Source organism: Nicotiana sylvestris, chromosome 12, assembly GCF_000393655.2.
Source record: "Nicotiana sylvestris chromosome 12, ASM39365v2, whole genome shotgun sequence".
NCBI lineage: Eukaryota > Viridiplantae > Streptophyta > Magnoliopsida > Solanales > Solanaceae > Nicotiana > Nicotiana sylvestris.
The window spans coordinates 69,582,367-69,607,783 of NC_091068.1; the positions used below are offsets into that span (position 1 = coordinate 69,582,367).

General features: G+C 39.5%; 2 protein-coding genes across 2 annotated transcripts; both read right to left on the bottom strand.

Annotated features, from left to right (window-relative positions):
* Positions 1-1,382: 1,382 nt before the first annotated feature.
* On the bottom strand, positions 1,383-4,399 carry LOC138883187 (uncharacterized). The gene is made up of 5 exons (XM_070163851.1): positions 4,101-4,399; positions 3,703-3,838; positions 3,197-3,581; positions 2,071-2,262; positions 1,383-1,561 (listed from the first exon to the last, which is right to left on the bottom strand). Exons 1-5 carry the CDS (start codon positions 4,397-4,399, stop codon positions 1,383-1,385), a joined length of 1,191 nt encoding a protein of 396 aa, XP_070019952.1.
* Positions 4,400-15,236: 10,837 nt separating this feature from the next.
* Positions 15,237-15,986, bottom strand: LOC138883188 (secreted RxLR effector protein 161-like). The gene has a single exon (XM_070163852.1). The coding sequence runs from the start codon at positions 15,984-15,986 to the stop codon at positions 15,237-15,239; it is 750 nt and encodes a 249-aa protein (XP_070019953.1).
* Between the last annotated feature and the right edge of the window lie 9,431 nt (positions 15,987-25,417).

The following is a 25,417-nucleotide window of genomic DNA, read 5'->3' on the forward strand; positions in this document are numbered from 1 at the left end:
GAAGTTTTTACTTATTCTTCATAAATGTTGGGACTTGGAGGAACAAAGAGGTGATTCTATTTTTGGAACTCAACAATGTCAAGAAGTTCCTCTAGTTTTCAGTAATATCATAGTCAACACTGTACCTAACGACACTTTTTGAGAAATAAGAGTCTTCTACCTCTCCAATCCCGATAACTCAACCTTTTGCTTCTGTAAGGAACCAGGTTCCTCACTCACACTATCCTTTCTTTCCCTAAGCGACCATGTCTCCCTCTTCTTCTTCTCAATCTGTTCACCCTTATTATCTTCTGCATCTTTCTCAACAAACTTTCTTTTCTCCATTTTTTTGAATTCTTTCTTACAAATGGAGATTTTTCCACTTCATTCTCTCTTCCATAATCACCACATCAGCAGGTCACACCACTTTATCATCAATCAACCTACTTTTCTCAATCCTTTTTACTGGATTAAAGGTTCGTTTAAGCACATAACCCAAGAGAAAAAGATCATCATCAGAATTAATATCCTAAGAAGGATTTGAGGGACCAGGTCGCTCATTCAGTTCCCCCTTTTTTCGACACATTCACGAATTCCTCCATCCTTCAAGTTTTCTACAAACCCAACATAAATTTTAGCCTCAGTTTCTAGAATATTAGGTCTACCCCATTCCGTTTCAGTTAAAGTCCCATCAAAATCTACCATAGACTTCTTGGGTTTCGATTCAGATGGAGTTAGGATTTTGGAAGGTGATAGAGTTGGATTCACTTCTGGAATATTTGGAGAGAACGATTTTTTTAGAGATAAGGTTGATTTGGTTTTGAAGAAAAGAATCGGTTTTGGTTGGGTGTGAGAGAAGGTAATGGTTTTTTGGGGCAACATGTCAGTTCAGAAAAGGTTTAACATTTTGGACTTCAAAAATTTGGAGAGAGATGGGAATAAATTGATGACATTTTACTTCAGTAGTTTAAAAAGGCATATAAGTATTGAAGAGACCACTAACCTGAGTCACATGAACCAGGTTCCTTGATAGTTTTTGAAAATTTGAGCAAAGACTCCTAGAAGGGCAATGCCACTCTTACTTGTTTTGTCCTAAAACTGCCATGTATGTATACTAGTAACAACATAGATTTGAGTTAGATGTTACCAAAAAATACTTTTTAGCATTGTACCTTTCCTTCTTAACATAGCCAATCATCAAGGGACCAGGTCCTTAGTTAAGCTTGATCAACTCCAACTCCAGACAATTTCTTTCAAAGTGTTCATTGCTCAACGCCTTGGTGAAGATGTCTGCTGGTCCTCCGTCTTCCAGAATTTCATACAAATCAGAACCTTTTCAACATTATCCCTTAAAAAGCGATGTCGCACATCAATGTGTTTTGTCTTCTTATGTTGTACCGGGTTCAAGCTGTAAATACTCCAAAGTCTTTAAGATGTTGCTTGATTTGTAGTAGTTGAGAACAACAAGAAGCAACAACCATGTATTCAGTGTCAGCAGTAGAAAAAGCCACACAATTTGTTTCTTTGTACCCCATGAGATCAAGCATGACCCCAAAAATGTGCCGTTCCAGTTGTGCTTTTTCTATCCACCAAATATACAACATAATCAGCATCAACATATCCAACCAAGTCAAAAGAATCTCCTAAAAAATAGACGAGGACCAGGTCCTGCGTTCCCTTAGGATACCTTAAAATTTCCTTGGCACCCTTCAAGTGAGAGTGTTTTGGGCCAAGTTCTAGTCACTATTCTGTATGAAGGCCTAGGGACCAGGTGATTCACTTAGTTCCTCTCAATTGATGGAGTTCTTCTTGCATAACATCTATCCAGTTAGCATTTTTCAATGCTTCTTTGATGTTCTTAGGCTCGATTTGAGACAAGAACGCCGAGAGGGAAAACATGTTCCTTGCCTTAGAACTAGGCTGAATACCAGAGTCTAAGGGTGTAATTACATTTTGAAGGGATGTGAACTCTTTTGCTTCTAGTTGGATACTTGAACTTTAGCATTTGAAGGACTAGGTTCCTCCATATGTGAATCATCATGACATCAATAGAATTATGACTTCCACTCTTTTGTTCTGTATCAGGAGTACCTAATGTAGCATCAACAACCCTATGTTCAGCTTCAGTCGAGGTGATAGAGGGACCAAGTTCCTCTGTGCCTTTTGGAGATTTTGCTGCATCTCCTTTATCACTTTGCTTGACTTGACTCATCAAATCAGTCTTTTCATTTGCAATATCTATAGCTTCATCAGGAGCATTTGTAATTTCTCCATCTTCATCTTCTTTGTTATGTGACCATTTGCCACCATTGTTGAGAACAAAACATTTTGCATCCAAAGGCTCCCGGGTAAGTCAGTGTTGGTTTTCTCCCATTGAGTAGTTCATAGAGAGACTTCTTGAGAAGAGACCTGATCATACATTTTTTAATCAAGTAGAAAGCAGTGTTGAATGCTTCGCCCACGAACCAAGTCCTCCATAACCGACTTGTTCAACAAATAAAAACTCACTTGCCCCAGTCATCTGTGCCATAACTCTACATCATCATCAATGACACTTAAGCATGTTATATCACCATCATTTAGTGAATCAAGGTTCGCAACATAGATATTCTTGAATCTCTTGGCTGTCAATACCATTTCACCAGTTTTAAGATTGGTGAAAGTGCAAGATTTGGACAAGAACTTCACTTCATTTTTCCTTATCACAGATTTGAGACGCATTCAACAAGCTATATTTCAAGCCATTCACATATACACATTCTCAATTTCATGGGAAAGTGTTTTGTTAATTTTGCCAACACCAATAATATAGTCTTCTTGTCGTTTCCAAAGGACACACTTCCACCTTGGAAAGCCTAAAGTGAGAGGAAATCATTCATTCTTCTAATTTTATGCTTAGAGCAGCCACTATCCATGTAACATTTTTTACTGCTACCTCTCACTTCAGCCTGCACACTAAATTAATGATTAGACTTAGGAACCCAAGCTAGCTTGGGTCCTTTATAATGATAGAACGGGCAGATCAAACTTCTTTTTGCCCATGCAAACAACACATATTTTCTTTTCAGGGAACCAGGTTCCTCATCAGTAGGCCTCTTTTCAACAAATACTTTGTTTTTCTACAAAGACTGAATTTTAGTTTTACAAGAGTCCTTGTAATGACCTATTTGACCACATTGAGTACACAACCAATTATCAGCCACAGTTACATACTTACTATGGAGATTATAGGAGGTTTTAGCCTTTTGGAACCTGATTCCCTGCTTGTTTCCACCATTACTCTTGTACATAGACGTTATTACATCAGAGGACCGGGTACATTTAAGTGACTTATCAAGATCATTTTTAATCCTTTTCAAATCCTTCTGAAGTTGTCTCTTCTTTTCAAGCTCGGCAACAAGACTTGTTTTAACTTTTTTAAGCTCACTCTCAAGCTCAAGTTGAGTCTTACTAGCCACTTCTTTACCCTTAGTGTTGTCCATCCAATTTTTTGTTTGGTTTTTCAACAAGTTATTTTCTCTAGTTACTTCTTCCACTTGTTCCTTCAAGTCTATAATAGAAATTACCATATCATCTCTCTTGTTCAATGCCACCAAATTCTTCTATTAAAGCATTTTTCTCATTAATGAGGCTATGATAGGCATCAATCAATACATTTGCTAAGGACATCAATTTTTTCTTAGAGTAAGTTTTTAAATTTTTTTGAACATCAAGAAAACTTACCTCATCTCCCTCCTTGTCCTCGTCATCATCAGATTTAGCCATGAGTGCAAAGATTGACTCATATTTTGAAGATTCATTGTCAACAACCATCATAGATGCATCTCCTTGGTCATCCTCACCTTTTGGAGGAATCTCCCTAATCAGCCAAATCTTGCTTCACCATGTTGTCACAACATCTCTTCTTTTGAATTTCCTATCAGGATCCTGGTTCCTCTTAGCCACCTTATCAGTTTGGTTTTGTAATGATCCTGCTTGTGAAGAGGGCAGTCTTTAATGAAGTGTCTAGGCTTTCCACACTTATGACAACAATCATTTCCTTTGAAATTCTGGTGGAACTTCCTTTCTTTGGGATCCCACCATTTTTACGAACCATCTTTTGAATTCTTCAAGTGAGATACGTCATTTCAGATTCATCACTACTTGAGTCAGTATGGGCAGCTTTGAGAACCAGGTTCCTCTCCTCGTTAGGCTCTTTTCTTTCGAGATCATTCTTTCTCTTCATCTCATATGTTTTGAGATTTCCAATAAGCTCGTCAATAGTCAACTTCTGTAGGTCTTTGGCTTTAGTGATAGCATTAGCCTTGCCCTCCCAGGAACCTAGTAGAACATTGAGTATCTTCCGGACCAGCTTGTTGGTTGGAATCATTTCACCAAGAGAATGAATCTCATTGATTATGGAGGTGAAACGGGTATGCATCTCTTGAATGGACTAATGCTCTTCCGTTTTAAAGAGTTCAAACTCAGTTGTAAGCATATCTATTTTGGTCTGCTTTACCTAAGTAGTTCCCTCGTGAGCTGTTTGAAGAGCTTCCCAGATTTTCTTGGCAGATTCACATGCTGAGATACGATTATACTCGTCTAGTCCAATACCACACACAAGAATCTTCTTCGCCTTGAAGTTCTTCTCGATAGCTTTTCGGTAAGCACTATTGTATTCTTTTATTGAATTTGGAACAGTCCTTGTTCCCTCTACAACAACCTTCATAGGGACAATGGGATCATCACAAATCACATTCCAAAGTTCAGAGTCCTCAGCCATTATGAAGTCATGCATTCTTTTTTTCCACCAATCATAGTGTTGGCCGTTAAATCTTGATGGTCTGTATATTGATTGTCCTTCCTTGAAGTTTGGTGGAGCAGCCATGAAGTTCCTTTCTAGGTGTTAATATTTTAGAAAGAACCTGCTCTGATACCAATTGATAGAATTTAAGGGTCCACCAAACTATATAGATAACCAGGTTCTCTATCAGTTCCCACAGTAAGCAAAAGACTATAAAACCAAACAGGATAGGGAACCAGGTTCTCTATCTGTTCCCACAGTAAATCGGCAGTAAATAAAGAACACAGAGGAATTTCACGTGGAAAACTCCCAGCTCACGGGATTAAAAACCACGACATACCCTTGTAGGATTTTAACTTCACTACTAAGCAATCTTCAGATTACAACCTATTGTAACCTAGGAATTAACCTCTTAATCCCTCACTAACTTGTAACTACACTATTACAAGCCACTTTGTAATAATTCTATTACAAAGACTTCACAACTCTACTAACTCTAGCCAAGACACAAACACTAGAGTTTATGGTTTACGAAGAGTTTCCTACATAATGCTTCTAAGTAAGCTAAGTTGGAATTACAAGTAAGAACTTCAACGAAGATACAACACAACTAAGGACATATAATAACTCAATATGGGGAACTGGTCCGTTGCTATGTTGTTCTTTGTTCTTGATGTCCTTGAGAATCACTTGCAAGATGGACACACACTTGAGATAATGCTTGATGAGTTCTTGAATGTGCAAGTGATTTGTTTTACCTTTGCTTGATGTTAATATCTCATTTGTGACATCACTTGGATGATGCAAGCATGTTAGGTGAAGGGAATTCTCCATAAAGTTAACTGCTGCACTGTTTCTGCACTGTAGCGTGTGCAGGCAACAACTTACAGTTGGGGGAGTTGACTTGTACAGTCACCGCGGGAACTGGTAGGGACCTAGTCCTTCAGCTGTTCCTTCAACTCTGGAGATTTGAAACATTTCCCAAATTGGAACCTTTCAATCTTAAGATCTTGAGAATGTGTAACAGGTTCCTTATCTGGTTCTCTCATGAAGTTTTTCAACTTTATAGCTGGGGGAGTTGACTTGTACAGTCACCTCGGGAACTGGTAGGGACCTGGTTCCTCAGCTGTTCCTTCAACTCTAGAGATTTGAAACATGTCCCAAACTGGAACTTTTCGATCTTAAGATCTTGAAAATGTGTAACAGGTTCCTTATCTGGGTCTCTCATAAATTTTGTCAAATCATCAAAATAAAAGATGCATAACTTATCAAAAACATACTCTCCGAATCTCTTTCTACGGCCGAACTGCTAGCCTGTTTGCACTATTTTGGTTCTTGTTCACTTTTGACTCCTTTATGAGTTGATTTTGACTTCTTTGGCTCATTTCCCAATATTCCTGCAAGTAAGCACATTTTGTTAGTTTTTGGGAATACCTTTAAGCATTTTTGAGCTAATACACAAGTAAAAGAGAGCAAATAAGCGGTCAAAATCCCTACTTATCTACTTCCCCAAACTTAAGCTTTTGCTTGTCCTCAAGCAAATAAGGCAATTCCCACCTTCACTAGAAAAATGGATAGTTCAACTAGCCTAAGGTGAATCATTTACACATCAATTGGGACCAACAATTACCCACAACACATATGAATTATCAACAATGCAATGATTTGGCTTTTTGAGTACCATAGTTCTGGCGCGACTCTAGAGCATCAAGAGTTGACTTTATTCATCAAGGAAGCTCGCTCTTTCATTTAGGTCATTGTGGATCCCAAACTCCTCCTCCTCTACTCTCTATTAGCAAATCTCACTTTAGAATGTAACACTCAAATCAAGGATTGTGAAAAGTTCGCTCATCTCTCTTAAAAGAACGTCACAAGTCCGGTTTTAAGTACCATAAGCTTGCCCCTCATGTAAATCACCACTAATGTAAGCTCACTCAACTTAAAATCATGTAGGGATTTTGCGGGATGTAATGAAGGCTTTTGGATCAAGGTAGGACTTGTTGGAATAGAGTGGTTTCATCTTTTCTCTTTTCAGCTCATACTTTCTCGACTCTTTGAGTCATTTTCTTCTTCCTCGGGGAAATTAGAGAGACGTAATGTCACTCTTTCTTGAGTATGACATTCATTTTTCTCCTTTTCCATTTACTTCAGCCTTTCCTCCTTATTTTCTTTTGGATTCCCTTCAACTCTTCACTTTATTCACTTTCTTTTTGTCGTTTTTCTTTCTTTTCTTTTCCTTCCCTTTTCTTCATTTCTTTCTCTTCTTTGTACCTTTAATCACTTTCAAACACCTTTTCTCTCCGCCAAACTTATGTTTTTGCCAATTATTTCTTAAGAATACTAAGGAAAGATCGGGTGCTAAGAGAGGGTCATTACAAATGGATAAAGTCTTGTAATGTGGTTATTGAAAGAAAAAGGGCTTCGGCTCAAAGGGGTTTACTAGGGATATCATATTGGTAGGCCATGAAAGATTTCAAATTTCAAATTGGATCAAGGAGATCCTACAATCATTTCTCAACCCAAGCTACACTTAGAATTTTGCCTAAACAAACATTCGAGGCAAGTTCTAGACCATTAGCATGAGTACTTGGACTTGCAACTAAACATCTCACCTCACATGCTTCTGGATCGCTAAAGAGAATAGAGTCGAGGGCCCACAAAAACCCTAGCTAAGATTGAGAATCACAAATGGCTCGATTTGAACCACTCGATGACTGTACATCAACACAAGAGTCACAACTAGAGCTATTATCTGCCAACAACTTGTTTTTAACCATACAATCATAGGTAAATGTGTTGGTACCAAGTTAAGCATGCTTAAGACCCCTTTTATTCATTACTACTATATTTACCAAAACATAAAAAAAAAAATAGAATCAATCCCTTAAGAAGGTTGTCACGCCATCCATCGTTAGGAAAAGCCACCCGGTTCACACATAATCCACCTTTGGAAAGAACCATGGCATTAAGAAAACCAAAGGCTTATTATTCACTCAAAACATAAAAAAGAAGCTAGTAAATTCAATAGAAGCTATACTACTAAGGAAAAACAAACTAAAGAAGTTATGAAATAAATTACAGAAAGCGAGATAAATGAATATACAAACTGAAGTCAAATGAATATATACATAAAGGAAATGAATATCTTCATCAAATGGGAAGAATATATACATACCAAAAGGAAAATAAAGATGAAAGGAAAATACTATTAGAGTTATTATAGCCCAAATGTCAAATACTCAGAATAGACCATCCCCCAAATGAAAAATAAGCATTGTCCCCAATGCTTAACAAAAATAAGAACAGGGAAAGGGTAGAGACTTAAGAGAACTCCCTATGTGGTCTTAGTCTACATAGGATCATCAGTAACCTCAGCCTCAGGCTGTATCTCATCATCACCCAACTGAGGGACAATTGGGTTGCTGAGCATCTAGATCATCTCCTCAGCAGTGTGGGAAGTGGTAACCGGCTCCTCAGACTAGCCGACTGCTACCTCTGGTGCTGTCTATGCTGCTGGGACTACCTGTGCTGCTGGGGGTGCTGTCTCCATGAGCAGGTCCAATGGTAGATCACCGACGGATGTAATTTTCTCAATCTCTTTTCTCAGCTTATCAACCGACTTCTTTGATGACTGAGATCTCCGCATCTTCTTGACCTATATGCCCAAATCCTCAATAACTTTCCCCTATGCCTCCACTTTATCCATGATAGTCTTCTGGTCATCCATAATCTTCTTCAAGGCTTCCTCCACTGACAGAGGTACTTGTGGCTCTGTTGGGGCTGCTGGGGCTGAGGACTATGCTGTAACAACACTGGATATATCAGTCAGCTTTTTAGTAGTTGAGACTCGCCAATGTCTGGGAGACTCGCAACACAGTTTGAGGATAGGTGGAGGAAGCTGGCACTGGCAATGATGCTGCTAATCTAGTAGAAGCTGGTGGACCGGAGGATGAAGGTGGCATGGCTACTATCCCGATGGAAGTATCGGCTGCTGTGGAAGGCTTGGTAGCTGAATCAGTAACTACTACTGGCTCTTTAGACTTGCCAGTAGAGGTAGTAGGTTTAAACTTGAACTTCGGGTTGTCAGCTCCTGGAGGTGGTACCATGAGAAGGCTTCTTAGCCTTCACCTTGGTGTCATAATGCTTTGGCTCCACCCCTTGATCCTTGAATATTTGTTGAGGAAGTTTGGGTACGGATAAGATCTCTCACCCTTCTGGACAGCTAAAGTGATGTTTATGGACATGATGACACCAACATTAATTGGATAACTTGCCATAATTGAAGCGACCAAGACTGCTCGGGGAAGTGCGAGCATGTTTTAATTTAGGCATGGGTCAATGAGGCTACACATAAATGCTTGCCACCCTTTTGCTTCAAAGTTTAGGGTAGATCGGATAATTGAACCCCTACTGTGAGCCACGGAGGTGTTGATCCTGGGATTGCCGGAATCTCAGCCAACCATGGACGAGCTGCATCACCCATGGATAACTTCTCCAAATACTGCACTGCCTCTACTTCTTCAAACCCCACATATGTGTTCAATGCATAGGAGTCAAAGCAGATTTTCAGATTCCGCACTTTTGTCACCTTAGTTCCCTGCTTGATATGAGCAACATTTGCATTGAATTCTTTGACCAGGTACTCATTTACATCTAGGACACTGGTGGTGAACCATTTCCATCCTTTCCACTCTTGAAATTGTCTAAGGACATTGGGGTTGTGCTTGTTCAGGTCTTTCATTAAGAACTGTCGCTCAAGAGTGAACGACCTCTGTGGACACTATTCCCTAAACTTGGCAAAAGCATTGGAACTAACAAATCTATCCTCCTATATCTCCGACCTCCTTGATCTTTCCAACCCTGGAACTGCAGTATCGCCCCCTCTCCCATCATCTACAACATCATCATCATCTAAGTTTGTTGGAGAAGGGGGAGTAGGTGAGGAAGAGGGTTCAGAGTGTTGGCTGCCCTCTTCCAAACCTTCAGACGAGCTGGTAATTGAAGAAGACTCATCGACCGAATAAAATCTCCGTAGGAATTGTTGTGATTGGGATTCTTATTGTTATTGGGCTTACGGCTGTGCTTGCATGGAGTTACCCTTAGAAACTTCTCCGGATGGGACATACTCACTGGTCTCCGAGGTGTTAGGGGCTCTATTGCCTATTGCTTTCTTGATGATAGCCTTTTGGATTGCTAGAGATAGATTTCTTTTGTCTTGATCCTAGCCTCGGAAGGGTTCTGCCCTCCCTAGTGATGTATCTCCTCTACCACGTGAACGAACCATTGTTGCAACACATAAGAACTAGAAATCAGTTACAATCATAATGTATGCATAAACATGTTTGAGAGATGCAGAAAAATCATTCTTAGAAGGGCAGTGCGGGCCGTACAAAAGTGAGTGCGGTTGTAGACTACCCATTGTGGACCGCACAAAAATGAGTGCGGCCGCAGAGTGCCCATTGCGGACCGCACAAAAATGAGTGCGGCTGCAGAGCCCCAGGTTCAAACTAATGGGGTCTCTAAAGTTCCATCATTGCGGACATCATAAAAATGAGTGTGGCCGAACGAGTCCATTGCGGACCGCATAATATTGAGTGCGGCCACACAAATCAAACACAAATTTTTCCTAACTCCGAGGCTGTAAACCATACAAAAATAAGTGCGTCCGCACAACCTATACTACAGACGCACAAAAATGTGTGCGGCCGCACAATTTAAAATTTACGGGCACTATAACTAGGGTTCATGCAATCTTTACATAATTTAGGCATGGTTTGCACAATTACACATGGATAACTGCTTACCCAAACCCCAATTAACACTTAATATGTTACCCATATGATTCTAATAAAAAACAACTAAGCATTGACATTTTTAGGCATGGAACTAACCCTAATTCAAAGAACAAAGCAAACAAATGATAAAGAATCTAATGAAGAAATTAACATACCAATTATGAAGAGGCAGATGATGAAATGAGGGAACAATTTGAGAGCAATGGGGAAATTTTACTTTGCAAGCTAGTCTTCAGGGCTCAGATGATCGAAAAGTATAAAAAGAGAAGGAAAGCCCTATTTATACTGATACCCGTGGAACCCAGATTTTGACCTGAGTGCGCTGCATAATTTTGATACGAAACACACTTCTTACCTACCCTTGAGACGACTGGCTGCAAACTGCAAAAAAATGAGTGCGGTCGCTGCATTAGTGCGAACCGCACAAAAATATGTGCGGCCACAATTCCTTAAGCAATTTTGACAGGACTTCAGAGACTATGCACTTTGACACTTAGCCAAATTTTTCATGCACAGTCACTGCAATGCACACCCATTCCTACATACACTTCAAAACTGGTTAGCACAAAACCAAGTCTATCTAAAAGAAGGAAAATAAAAGAAAGAAAAAAACATGGGTTGCCTCCCAAGAAGCGTCTGATTTAACATCGCGGCACGACGCAAATTAGCAATCACTTGAAATGAAGAACCGCCATAATGTGGCCATCATCAATGTTAGTTTATGTGATTCCACCAAATAGTAGAGTACATGGTCCTCTACAAGATTCTACCGAGAATGCAAATAAAGCAGTACGCAAATAAGGTAGAGGATTTTTACGTGGAAAAATCCCACACAAGGGGATCAAAAAAACCACGACCTACACCTGTTGGTTTTAAGCTTCACTAACTTGTAATAACCTATTACTAGTCACTTTGAAATGACTCCATTAAAAGGAATTTACTCAACTAACTTTTGGTACTTTTACCACAAGCCACTTTGTGACTTCCTAGTTACAAAGACTTTTACTAACTTGTGATGCTCTCACCACAAGCCACTTTGTAACTCTACGATTACAAAGACTTTTGCTTATGACTAAACCTAGTCACAACATAAAATCAAGGAGTTTACATATTTACAAGAGAATTCCTAATCAAACGCTTCTAGCTAAGCAATTTAGGAGATACAATAAGTACAATCACAAAGTTACAACTCAAGTAGGACAACAACAAGCTATCTTTTAGGAACTAGTCCATAGTTGCTTTCAACTTTGTTCTTCAAGCTTGCGAGGATTGATTTCTCTATTTTTTACAAGAAGCTTGAATGAGAAACTGAAACCTTCAAGTGATGTTTTGTATAAACTCATTGTAGGTACACCTTGATCACATCACTTGAAATGACGTGAGCACTTTAGTTGGTTAGAGAATGAGTGGGCACTGGAGACAGTGCAGTGCGGCAGAAATAGTGCAGTCAGTCACTTCATTTCCAGCTGTGACTAATTGACTTGTGCTGTGATGAGGGAACCACAAGGGTATCGGGTCCTTGTTTGGATTCCTAGCTCCTGAAGTTGTAGTAGTTCACCTTTAGCTGGAATTCGTTAAGCTTGTAGTATAGTCCGAGTAGGTCAGGTTCCCTATCTGGTTCTTAACAGTAAGTTAGTTAGATCATCAAAACATAAGTCAAGAACATTTAAAACTTATCAATTTCCTCCTTTTTGATGATGACAAACTTAACAATTATAGAGTGGATTTAGAATAGTAAGAACCAGATTAAGTAACAGGATAACACAGGTCCCCCCTGACTCTATGCCTTTCTTAACACATGTGTTCCCCCTGAAACACAAGCCCCCGTATTATTTTCCCCCCTTTTGACATCATTAAAAAGACAGAATAACAACACAAAGAAGTCTAGCTAAGCTAACTCATGCCACATATGTGCACACAATCATGATAGAGAATAGAAATACAGAAGGAAAGTACTGACACAATAAAATAAGCCTTTGCTTTGAAAAAGCGAAAGGCAACATTGGACTTGTTAAAATGGGAGCAGTAGTGTTTCATCCCAACCACATAAAAAAAGAAAACAAAAATATCCGCCAAAACATCAAAGAAAAATTAACAAACATTTCTAGAAACTGGTCACTAAAGGGGTACTTAGGGGGCACTAGGAGTAAAGGGCTTAGAAGCTGCAACAAGTGTTTGGAGAACGAGGTCTATTCGGGCATTTCCCGACTTTTGCTCATTGAGCAGTTCTGCCTTTAGGTTCTCTACTTGCGCACTGAGATCAGCATTCTCCTTTGTCAAATGAGCCGCTTCATCATTTGGCACCGGAACCCCTTAGGCTTGCTGACCTTCTAGGATAGCATTCCTGGCCTTCAACTGATTAATTTCCTTAGCTGCACTGTTCTGAGCATTAATAAGCTGTGAGACGGTTGATGTACTTCCTACCCCCCCATTCTTTTCCACGCACTCGCACTCTTCTAAAGTTGTCTGTGAGAAAGTCTGCTTCCTAGTTCCCACCTTGCCTGTCCCCAGTGGGACTTCAAAGAATTTGAACACTTTTGTAAGCAGGACCCATAGGGAAGCCCATTATTACCATCTTTGAAAGTGGCAACCTTTTGCATGTGCTCAATCATAATAGCAGGCAGACTCACATGAGTAAAACTATCCAGTTTCTCCATCAAGAATAGGTCAGACTTAGAAGTCACTGACCTCCTCTCAGCTCGAGGCAATAGAACTTTGTTAACCAATTCGAACAGCAGTTGATAGACAGGGAGTAGCACTTTCTTATGGATCTGGTCCCCTTTCTAGTTTGCATTAGTTTTTACCACAATATTTCTGAAGTTAAACTGACACACATCTTTTACACTGGACACACCAGTTGTAGGAACTTTTAGGATCTCTCCAAGCAGCTTTACATCGAACACGATGTCCACCCCATTGACCAAGGCACAAATGTGGTCAGTCTCAACTGGAAAGAGGCTAGCAAAGAAGCTTTGTACCTTATCCTCATATACCTTAGGTGCATCAATTTGAATAGATGCACCCAACATTGAAACTCGACCATTTCCAGAATTTGGCGCATTCCAGCCATCTTAGAGATTGCTGGGTCAAACGTACGACTCATCAGAACCTTTTGATGCCTCATGCATTCAGAGCCAAGGCTGGCTTCACTTCTCATTCTCTTCACAGAATCAGGTTTTTCAAAAGTTTCAGACTTGCATTTGTCGGACCTCTCTCCACTAATTTTTCCTTTTCCTTTGGATTTGACTAGCACATCCTCATCAGACATCGAAAACTCACTTACCACCTCCTTCATCTTGGACCTAGATATTGACCCCTTTACTACTGAAGCAGGCTTCGTCTTTTTCGAAGACCGTCTAACAAGTGAACCACATTCATCTAGGGTTTCCTCTTCCACCTTGACTACAGGGATCGCCTCATCACTTACAGGTACGCCGTCTTTCACCAACTTTCTCCTTTTCTTCTTACTACTCTTCTTGCTCTTTTGAAGAGCAGAATCGTAGGCCACCTTAACTTGAAGCCTGGTAGTAGGTCGTTTGGTTTCAGACTCAGGAGTGGGCACAACCCTCTGCTTGCTTATGAATGCATCAAGAGCCACATTATCTAGGTCTTCTTCATCACTGGATCTCATTTCAGGTGCTTGAATTTCAAAAGGCACAACATCGAATGTAGGAACATCATTGTCCTGGGAATGAGAGCCCTGACCTGGGTCCTCCGAAGAGGGATCAGGTTCCTCATGTGATGCCCTAGTAGTATCTGCTAGTGCATCCCCTTCAACAGTTACAATGGCCCCTTCTTCCCCCATACCTTGTGCCTCATTTTTCTGAGAGGTGATCTTATGCAGTACACCATCAACAAACACCACAAACACGGCTACAACATTTGTCTCTTCCTCACATGGTGCTACTACTACCATGGAATCGGTAGCAACGATGGAAGAACTGGTTGTGACCTCAGGGGTTTGACCTTGTTCTCCACTTGGTTTTTGACTGGGGGTATCCTCATATGATGGGAAGAACAGAGCAGCAGTGTCAAGGGTTTCTGTATTAGGAAGAGACTGGGAGACTAGGTGAGGTGTGACTGTAGCAGCAAGAGTAACACTGGGTGAGGAAGGCTCAGTGGGAGTGGAAGGCTCCATAGATTGATTAGTAGTAGTTACGATTGAGGTAGGGAGATCGGAAGTTGTCTCAGCCATTAAAAAAGAAAAGACGACGTTTTTGGGAAATTCTAATGAAAGACTTATGGTTAGGAAAATAGAAAAGAGGGTTTTTAAAAGGAGAGGATAATTATGAAGAGAGAGCAATAGGCACCGGTTCTGAAACAGCGGTTGGGCATGGAGAATTGCAATATTTCAGAGGTAGATGGAACAATTTGAAATGAAGAGACGTGACAGCAGGATATGAAAAGTTGATGACATAGCAGTTGTGTTTTGTACCCTTTTTAAGACGTGTATTAAAGGATGCACAAAACTACTAACCTTTGGTTCAAGAACCAAGTTCTTGACCTTTTTATTTGAAAGAGTCAATCCTCTTTTATCATTCAAGCACTGCATCTACAGCTTTTATACTCATCATGCCTGTTTACCTGCAATTGTATTGAAGTGAGTTAGACGTGACCAGAAAACACTTTTAGCCAGTTATTTCTTGAAGGTGAAAGCGAGATAAAGAGGAATAAGGTTCTCAATTGGGCTTTAAAAGCCCCAGCTTCACTATGTTTCTTTCAAACTGTTCCCTACTTAGCGCCTTGGTGAAGATGTCTGCAATTTGATCTTCTGTGCTGCAGAACTTCATATATATCAACCCTTTCTCCACATTGTCCCTCAGAAAATGATGCCTCACTTCAATATGCTTTGTCCTTTTGTGTTGAACTGGATTCTTGGCTATGTTGAGTGCACTGGTGTTGTCACATAGAAGGGGAACACTCTCAGTGAGTACCCCAAAGTCCTCCAGTTGCTGCTTGATCCATAAAAGCTGAGCACAGCAGGATGCTGCAGCTACATATTCAGCTTTAGCTGTTGAAAGAGTCATCGAATTTTGCTTCCTTGTGCCCCAAGAGATAAGGCATGAACCTAAGAAGTAAGCCATTCCAGAAGTGCTTTTCCTGTCCACAAGATAATTTACATAATCTGCATCAGCATACCCAATTAGATTAAAAATGTCATCTGACGGATAATACAACACTAGGTCCTGTGTTCCTTTGAGATATCTTAGTATTCTTTTGGCAGCCTTCAAGTGAGATTCCTTGGGATTTGATTGAAACCTTGCACACAGCCCCACACTGAAAATAATATCAGGTCTTCTAGTAGTGAGATAGAGGAGAGACCCAATAATGCCTCTATACATGGTTTGATTCACAGGAAATTCAGTTTCATCCATGTCCAGTCGAGTGACAGTAGCAATGGGAGTGCCTATCACCTTTGATGTTTCCATGTCAAACCTCTTCAAAAGCTCCCTGATGTATTTTTGCTGATATGGATATACCCTTTGGGGACTGTTTTACTTGAAGACCCAAGAAGAAGTTCAGTTCCCCCATCATGCTCATTTCAAATTCACTTCCCATGAGTCTTGCAAATTCTTCACATAGAGAATCAACTGTTGCTCCAAAAATAATATCATCAACATAGACCTGAACAATGAGCAGGTTCCTTCCTTGTTTCTTTAAGAAAAGAGTGTTGTCAATTTTCCCTCTTTTAAAGCCATTTTCCAAAAGGAACTTTGACAACCTTTCTTACCAAGCTCGAGGAGCCTGCTTTAGCCCGTATAGAGCTTTGTCCAGTTTAAACACATATTCAGGGTGCTCATGATATTCGAATCCTAGGGGTTGCTTCACATAGACTTCTTCCTTAAGGAGTCCATTCTTAAATGCACTCTTGACATCCATTTGGAATAAGGTGAATTCCATATGAGATGCAAAAGTAATTAGAATTCTAATAGCTTCTTGTTGATACCCAATTTTTCTCTATATATTTTTAAATATGCAAAATACCTTCAAAATAGCATATATATGAGTATATAAGAATTTCACAGTGTTTTATTATTTTTCCCATAATTTTAAAGGTTTAAATTGATTTATTTTCTCCCCTTTTACCAATAAAATCCCCAATAATTATTTCGAAAATTATTATTTTGATAATTCTTCTATTGGATTTTTATATTTATGCCAAAATATAGCTAAAATGATTTTTACACATTTTTAGAATTTTATTTAGTATTTTTAAAGCTGAATTGCATATAATTGCAATATTGGCCCTTTTAAGGTTTAATTATGTTTGTACGCACAAAATTGGACCCTATATTTTTAAATTGTTATTTATATGTTATAAATCATTTTAGTACTTTCAATTTATTTTCAGAAAACTATTTACCATTTTTTATAAATTAAAAAAGGGAAAAAAGGCTATTTAAATAGCAGCCTATTTGTATTTCAATTATAGCCTAAATTAGACCCCAAATCCCCAGCCCAATTTTGATTTAAACCCGACCCTAACCCTTCTAAAACCAATCCAAACCCGGATCCCCACCTACCTTATTTAATCTAGGCTGTTGATCATTCAGATCAACGACCACCATTCCACCTTACCATTTTTAACCCCAAACGACCCCCTAACCTAAATCATTTCTCACCAGTCCGCCGCCTTTGAATCCCCTCTCCTCTCAAACTTTCTATGAAAACCTAAGGCTAACCCTAGCCGCCGGAACCCAAATCCACCCTAAACCCCTGTGATTCTCACTTAATCCATGGACTCTCATGGCTGTGTGAGAGGTGTACCGGTCTCCTATGTCTCCTGGTTGCTTGTTTTCGTGATTTAGTGGATAGATCTAAAAGAGATCTAGTCCAGTCTTTCTCAAACTTCTATCCATGGCCTTTCTCCGGCCATCCATGGCCGTTTAAGTTAGATCCATGGCTTTTCCGGCTAGATCGGTAACTTTTTGAAGTCTTTCTCATTTTTCTGGGTTCTCCGAAACCCTAACTTTAAAGGCTTTCAATTTTTCTTTCAGATCTATCTTAGATCTGTGTATGTTATGAGCCTCTTAAGCGTTTCCCTTAAGGGTTTTTCGATTTTTCAAAGCGATTTTTCATTTTTTCAACGATTAGGGTTTTTCTTAACCTCTTTTAAAAGATCTCTTCTCTGATTTTTAGTGTTGCTTTATGATTCTACTATGTTCAAACGATTTGTTTATGCTTTTCTTCTACCTGATTCAGCATGTTGAAAACCCTAAATATCTTTGGTTTTATTCGGGGTTCCAGAACTGTCTTTGTTTATTTTGTATACTTGTTCCAACTAAGTTCTTTGAGTTTAGATCCTTCTCTTTGTTTAACTTGACTGATTTTGAGTTCCTACCTTTTTAACTCAGCTTTGTCAAAGCCCTTGTTTCTTGAAATTTTCCTCGTTTGTTACAGAGAGTTTTTGAAAGATCTTTTTACCTATTGCTATGTGCTAGACTGTTTCCTTCATTTTTTGGTTCTATGTGACTACTTGACTTTGTTGACTACTGTGCTTCGAGTAGGTTTCTTTTACTACTGAATCCTAGCCTACTCCTGCTACTACTATATGTTTGTGTTGTTTCTTTTGGCCATATGATTGGCCTTGCATGTCTGATACTCTTGTTCATTCTTCTCTATTTATATGGCAAAGTGCAGGATCATGATTATTTCTTGATTGATCTTGATTTCCTCAAGTTATGACTGATTGCAAATATTTTCTTATAAACCCCTAGTTTCACTCGTTTTTGTTTAAATCAATTGATTCCTTTCCTTTGCCGTGATGTTTTACCCCTGCTGAATCCTTTCCCCAATTAAGTATATTTTGTACTTAGACTCAATTATTTACTCTATCCCCTATATGGTCAGAAATCAATCTTTCTCAAATTGATTTTCTTTCCTTAATTATTCCTGTTAGTATCCGTTTGAACAGTAATTCCTTGATTAAAGGAAAGTACTTGTATTAATTGATTCTGATTGTGATTATTTCCATGTTTGTGTTAAAACTTTACTTGTTACCTTATTTTTACTCGTTTTCAAAACTATAAATACTCTACCCTCTCTTCTTTAATCACACGAACAATTGAGTTCAAAAACACACACTTACACATTCAAACTCTCTTTCTTTCTCTACTACTTGTGCTACTGCCTTATCTAGCCGGCTGGAAGCCAAGGCTGGACTTTGGAACCCTGATTACCATTCTTTTCTTCACTTTGCTTTCTCAACTGGTATGTCATAGTTTAATGTTAAAGCTTCACCAATAACATGCTTCTTTATTTGTTTCAGCTTCTTTCATTTTTGGTCTACTTCTGCTTGTGGTCCTGTTAAGATACATTACCAACATGCGGTAATATGTCCCCTTCCCCTTTAGATTAATGCACTCCCCTATGTGTGTTTCAAGGCATACTCTGTCAGTCACTTATTGTGTACTTGTTATCCCAAACCCCTATCCCCTCCATGTGTTTGTGTTCTTTTGGCTGGTTTGTGATTATGCCAGTATCAGCTATTATTGTACATGTTCAAACCAGACCCCTGCTAGGGTTATGTGTTTACAATCAAATGTCTGTGCGTCCCAAATCCCTCGACCCCCTTGTATGACTACTGATTCTGTGTGTGAACCCATCTTAGGAGTTTGAGTTTTGTTTACTATTACAACTACTTTCAATCACCTTTGTTACTGATTACTTTCAAAGTGGACTTGCCAGTCCAGTTTTTTTTTTTTAAAAACAAACTCGTTTTCAAACTATGTCAAGCACTCTCACCTACTCTTAGAATCTAGGTTCTGCCCCTTTTGTGTGAGCCTTGCCTTGGGACCCTTGAGCTCCCTCTGAACTTGGACACATAAGAGCTGGCCCATCCACACTGCACTCATTCTGTTTGGTTATGAAAATCTGGGTGTGAGCACTGCCCGGGATCCCTTGAAGACCTTAGGGAACTCTGACACTCCTAGATATGAGAAAGGCTTTGGAACAATAGTGGCTTTTGAGGTGGTTCACTACATAACTCAAAGAGGAAGTCAAGATCAGGCTTCCTAGGGTTGTAACTTCTTATTTTGCATTTCTTTTGGTAATCCATCATTTGGTCTGTAATAATTTGTAAACAATTATGGGGTTGGCTAGTGAAAAGGGAATGGTTAAGTATGCATGCTTTAGCTATCAAAAGGGTAGAAAGCATATTACTAGGTTTACGTTCCTACTTGCTCAATAGAAACCATGACTAGGACTCATTTCATGCATTAGAGATCATGCTCCTTAGGATTTACACTTACTGTTTTCAGCATGTCCATTTCACTATCATATCACTTAGAAAATCCTGCGTTAAATGTGTTAATAACCGGTGTTTTTTCCAATCATGTTCCTACTGCCATGCACTTTAGAGATCCTATTTTAGGCTAAACAAGACCAACAAGCATATCTTCTTAGCATATTCTGGAAGTCATGTTTTAAACGCTGTAATATTTGTGCATATAGAAATCTTGCTTAGGATTCTGTATATACATCATTCTGCATCTCTGTACATTAGATTCCATGTCTTTAGGACTTCGTTTATATTCTCTTAAACACGCTTAGGCCAACTATGAATGCATAAAACATGTTTATTTAGTTTTTTACAACCAACTGGTAATAATTCTATGTGCTGAACACCTACAACAACATGTCTTAGGTAATAATAATCTCCAAACGTCTTAATGATTCTGAATAACTACTGAATACTGATTACGCCTAGGCAAGCCTTAGGTAATCACTTAAATAAAAATTGGAACTGCCTCTGTTTAATTCTAGATTGCTACAACCAGCAGGCAAGCCTGGTTCGGACTTTTTTCCTGAGTTATATAATGAATCTGGTTCTGACTTAAACACCCTACTTTAGGATTCTAAATGCAGACCTTAATTATGTATAAGTCGTGCTATCTATGTGCACTGCTTGCGGAGGTATAACAGAGCCTTCTATTCACTTATATGTTTCCCCTAATTGCAGTTTTATATGTTTTGTATGTCGCCTTAGCATTTTACCTTTAATCCTAAGGGTCAGCCTAGAACCTCCTTCTTATAGGAATAAGAGTCCTAAAATTCCTCTGGGACTGATAGGAATGTGATGGGTGACAACATGCAATAGAGGTCGAGACCAACCCTCGCTTTAATACCTTCACATGGTGGGGAGGGTAGATATGGATATGATGACCGGTGTGCTAATACAACGTGTATCCCCTCTTTTGAGGAGTGTCATACCGGGTATTGCATTGATGTGATCCATATTACAAACAAACCTAGGACACCCCCTTTATTTTTATAAGCACGCTTAGACTATAACTCTTTTTAAAACCTTGCTTTTATTCATCGTTTTTCAAACACTTGTGTATTCAAACTCTTGAGCCTTTATTTGTTTATTTGCTAATTGCACAAATTCACAAAAACTGTCTGTCCGGGAACCACACTAGTGGATCCTGAGGGTGCTTAACACCTTACCCTTAGGATAATTTCAAGCCCTTACCCTATCTCTAGTTATCAAACATAGTTGTAGTTGAACCATGTGGGTGCCCTAATGCACCTTATAATCGTTAGGTGGCGACTCTTCAAATACCCAATTACCAAAAGGAAATGAGTCATCACACCCCATGAATGTCGAAACCCGGACTCCTCTCCGATGGAAAGGGGAAAAAGGGGGCGCGACAACATGGCGACTCTGCTGGGGATTTTTAGATTTTTACCATTTCAAATTGTTCTTGTGAATTCGTACCTCCCTATGTGCAATTACTTGTTTAATTTCTTTAAAGCATTTAATTTCTTCTTCAAAAACGAAACTGACGCATCTTTCTTGTTTCTTTCCTTTACTGTTGCTTTAAATTATAAAGTTGCTGTATATATTGCTTTCTTAACGTGCAAATACATGTCAACATGCTTTTAATTATTGCATAATCATGCTCAACATCATACTCTACTCGTGCCAAACAAATACTATAGCAACGCTTGATGAGTGGTTGCGCTCTTCCCATATCATTACCCCTAAATTCAGAAAGGCATATTTGTGGTAAAACTAGTCAATCAACGGTGTAGTCGATAGTTCCGTGCCTTCCCCCTCGAGTTGTCCGCTCAAGAGTACCTATCTAAAACCCCATAGAAACGTTACTCTGTTTAAATTGTGTATGTATCATGGTCAAACCTAGCCGAGTCAGTTATGTTGTCCACATAATGATCCTTTAAGATAGCCTTATCCAAATTCCACTGGGTTTCCCTAAACCCAAATGAACATAATCACGTTCTGTGCATTTATTTGGAGAACTAAATACTTCATGCTAATTGTTGGTATTAAATAGTCGAGTCTGGTGGGGGTAAGAGCCTAACCTTATTTGTCTTGCAGAAATATGAGGCACGAGGTCCCCAGTTTCGGTATGATTAGCACGCCCCCACTCTTGCTAGACTGGTGGATGAGTCTTCTATCAAATGACCAAATCAATGAGTGGAAAGAGAGGGCCGCCAAAGCTAGCGAAAAGTTGAAATATCTGGAATACAGTCTGCTGGAATTGGAAGAAAAAGTGAGGAAGAGAGTCACCGACTGCCAGAACGCTGAGGGAAATGAAGGAGAACACCTGGCAAAGGCATTTTTACTGGTGAACCTATGCGAGCTGGAGGATTTGATCAACGAGATTATTCAACCTGAGGAAGGTCCTTCTGGGGTCAAATAGATAGGAGTTTATCTTTTTCGCTTTATAAATGTAATAAGGCCAATGACCATTAGTGACTTTTATTTCCTGCTTATTTAGTGTCGATTTGGGATTCGTTTATTTTCTATCAATAAAATGAGGCATTAGCATTCTAATTTCTCCAAATCAATTTGTCGCTAGGCTTACCTTGGGAACAAAGAGATTCCCAAATTGGGACACGATTTACATTCCCGCACTATGTGTTTAAATATTGCAATACTTTTTATAATCCTCACTGACTTGATTACCTTTTTTTATTTTTTTATTTTTTGTTTTTATTATTCCCCTCTCCAAAGGTTAGTTCATGCACTCTGGCATCATCATCTTATTTCACAAGATCCAGAGGCCCTCCACCCACTCCTCCTCTTAGTCCCTCTAAAGGCAAGAACAAAGGCAAGAATAAAATGGAAGATTTAAACAACACCAGGAAGGAGCAGACTTTCCAATAGGCCGACATTATTTATGGGTCAGATGAAGAAGAAGCACTTGCAGCGGTAAAGAATTTGTTCTTAGAGGACAGTGATATGGACTATTGTGTTATTCTCGAGGAGGAGGGGGAGGAATGCCCTTCCATACAGGCTGTGAGCAGAGGGGACCATCTCAAGAATTGGACCATCAGGACAACCAAAGCCCAACGTGTCTCGGGGTAGCAAGGCTAAAAAACATTATCCATTGTTTTTTACTAAATGATTTTCTTTTCGCATTTTCAATTCCCGCAATAAGATCTTCAATGTTCAAATCAGTTATGCAATTTATCAAAGGCATTTTGACTTTTCTTATGAACCAACACTTATTACTATCGTTTTCTCTCATTACTTTACTTATACAACATTACTATTACTTGTCTTGATGAACCAATGACTGTGACATGTAATGAGACAACGCAACAAACGAACATTGATTCAGAGGAAGATGACATACCTGATGAGATTGTCAAAGAAGTTGAGAACTTTGAGAACAGACCTAAGTCCAACCTGGACGAGACCAAAATTGTCAACCTGGAAGATGTAGAAAACGTCAGGGAAACACGAATCAACGTTCACCTATCGCCATCAGAAAATAAAGAATACACAGAATTTCTAAAGGAATATGAGGACATATTCTCCTGGTTGTATGATGACATGACTGGTATGAGTATGTCTATTGTGGCTCACAAACTGCCAACCGATCCAACGTGTCCATAGGTAAAGCAAAAGCTCAGAAAGTTCAAACCTGATATGAGTCTGAAAATCAAGGAAGAAGTCACCAAGCAGGTCAAAGCTAAGGTTCTTAAGGTAGTAGAATACTCGACATGGTTAGACAACATTGTGCCAGTGCCAAAGAAGGATGTGAAAGTCAGAGTTTGTGTCGACTACCGGGATCTAAACCGGGCCAGTCCAAAAGATGACTTCACTTTGCCGAATATGCACATCCTGATTGACAATTGTGCCAAGCATGAGCTGCAGTCATTTGTAGATTGCTTCGCTGGTTATCACCAGATCTGGATGGATGAAGAAGATGCTGAGAAAACGGCTTTCATTACACCGTGGGGAATGTATTGTTACAAGATGATGCCGTTCGGCCTGAAGAATGCAGGGGCCACCTATATGAGGGCCGTGACTACCATTTTCCATGATATGATATACAAGGAGATAGATGTGTATGTAGATGATGTTATTATCAAATCCAAGAAGGCCACTGACCACATGGAAGATCTAAGGAAGTTCTTCAATAGACTTCGGAAGTACAACCTGAAACTAAACCCCGCAAAGTGCGCATTTGGGGTTCCTGCTGGGAAATTGCTTGGGTTTATTATGAGTCGCCGAGGAATAGAACTGGATCCATCAAAAGTCAAAGCCATTCAAGAACTACCACTGCCAAATAACAAGAAGGATATGATGAGTTTCTTGGGAAGGCTCAACTACATCAGCCGATTCATAGCACAGTCTACAGTTATCTATGAGCCAATCTTTAAGATATTGAAGAAGGATGCCGCTACCAAATGGACTGATGACTACCAAAAGGCCTTCGACAGAATCAAGGAGTACCTATCAACACCTCCAGTCTTAGTCCCGCCCAAGCCAGGTAGACCCTTACTACTCTACCTTACAGTGTTGGATGGAGCTTTCGTTTGCGTTTTAGGGCATGATGATGAAATAAGGAGAAATGAGCAAGCCATTTATTACCTCAGTAAGAAGTTCACTCTGTACGAGGCCCGGTATTCTCTATTAGAATGCACTTATTGTGCTTTGACTTGGGTAGCTCAGAAGCTGAGACATTACTTCTATGCCTATACTACATATCTCATAGCAAGGATGGATCCCTTGAAGTACATTTTTCAGAAGCCCATGCCCACCGGTAAGCTGGCCAAGTGGCAAATCCTGTTAAGTGAGTTTGACATTGTCTACGTAACTCAGAAAGAGGTAAAGGGACAAGCACTAGCATGCCACCTCGCTAAGAATCCCATGGATGGAGAATACGAACCCCTGAAAATGTATTTTCCTGATGAAAAGGTATCATTCATAGGAGAAGACATTGCAGAATCCTATGACGGTTGGAGAATGTTTTTCGATGGAGCAGCAAATTTCAAAGGAGTTGGCATAAGAGCAGTCCTAGTATCAGAAATTGGTTAGCATTATCGGGTGTCTGCCAAACTCAAGTTCCCGTGCACCAACAATATGGCCGAGTATGAAGCCTGCATCTTAGGGCTTAAAATGGCCATTGACATGAACGTTCAAGAGCTGCTAGTAATTGGAGATTCAGACCTACTTATACATCAGGTACGAGAAGAATGGGCAACCAAGAACTCCAAGATACTCCTGTATCTGCATCATGTACAGGAATTGAGAAAGAGGTCACAAAGATAGAGTTCCAGCATGTTCCCAGAGTCCAGAATGTGTTCACTGATACATTGGCTACCCTATCATCTATGATACAACATCCAAACAAGAACTTCATTGATCCCATTCTGGTGAAAATCCACAATCAGCCAGCTTACTGTGCCCATGTTGAAGAGGAAGTAGACGGAAAGCCTTGGTTTTATGATATCAAGGAATATTTGGGAAAAGGAGAGTACTTAGAGCTTGCAAATCCTACTTAGAAATGCGTGCTTCGAAGATTGTCCAACAATTTCTTTCACAGCGGAGGAATCCTATATAGGAGGACTCCTGATTTGGGACTATTAAGATGTGTCGACG

What these genes read in the sequence shown, in the direction of transcription:
- LOC138883187 (XM_070163851.1), bottom strand. Translation starts at nt 4,399, where the DNA reads ATGCATACCCGTTTCACCTCCATAATCAATGAGATTCATTCTCTTGGT. An exon ending in AGTGATGAATCTGAAATGAC is followed by an intron (nt 3,839 to 4,100) that starts GTATCTCACTTG and finishes TTGGCTGATTAG; the next exon opens with GGAGATTCCTCCAAAAGGTG. An exon ending in GGTTGTTGATGCTACATTAG is followed by an intron (nt 1,562 to 2,070) that starts GTACTCCTGATA and finishes TTTGGTGGATAG; the next exon opens with AAAAAGCACAACTGGAACGG.
- LOC138883188 (XM_070163852.1), bottom strand. Translation starts at nt 15,986, where the DNA reads ATGGAAACATCAAAGGTGATAGGCACTCCCATTGCTACTGTCACTCGA.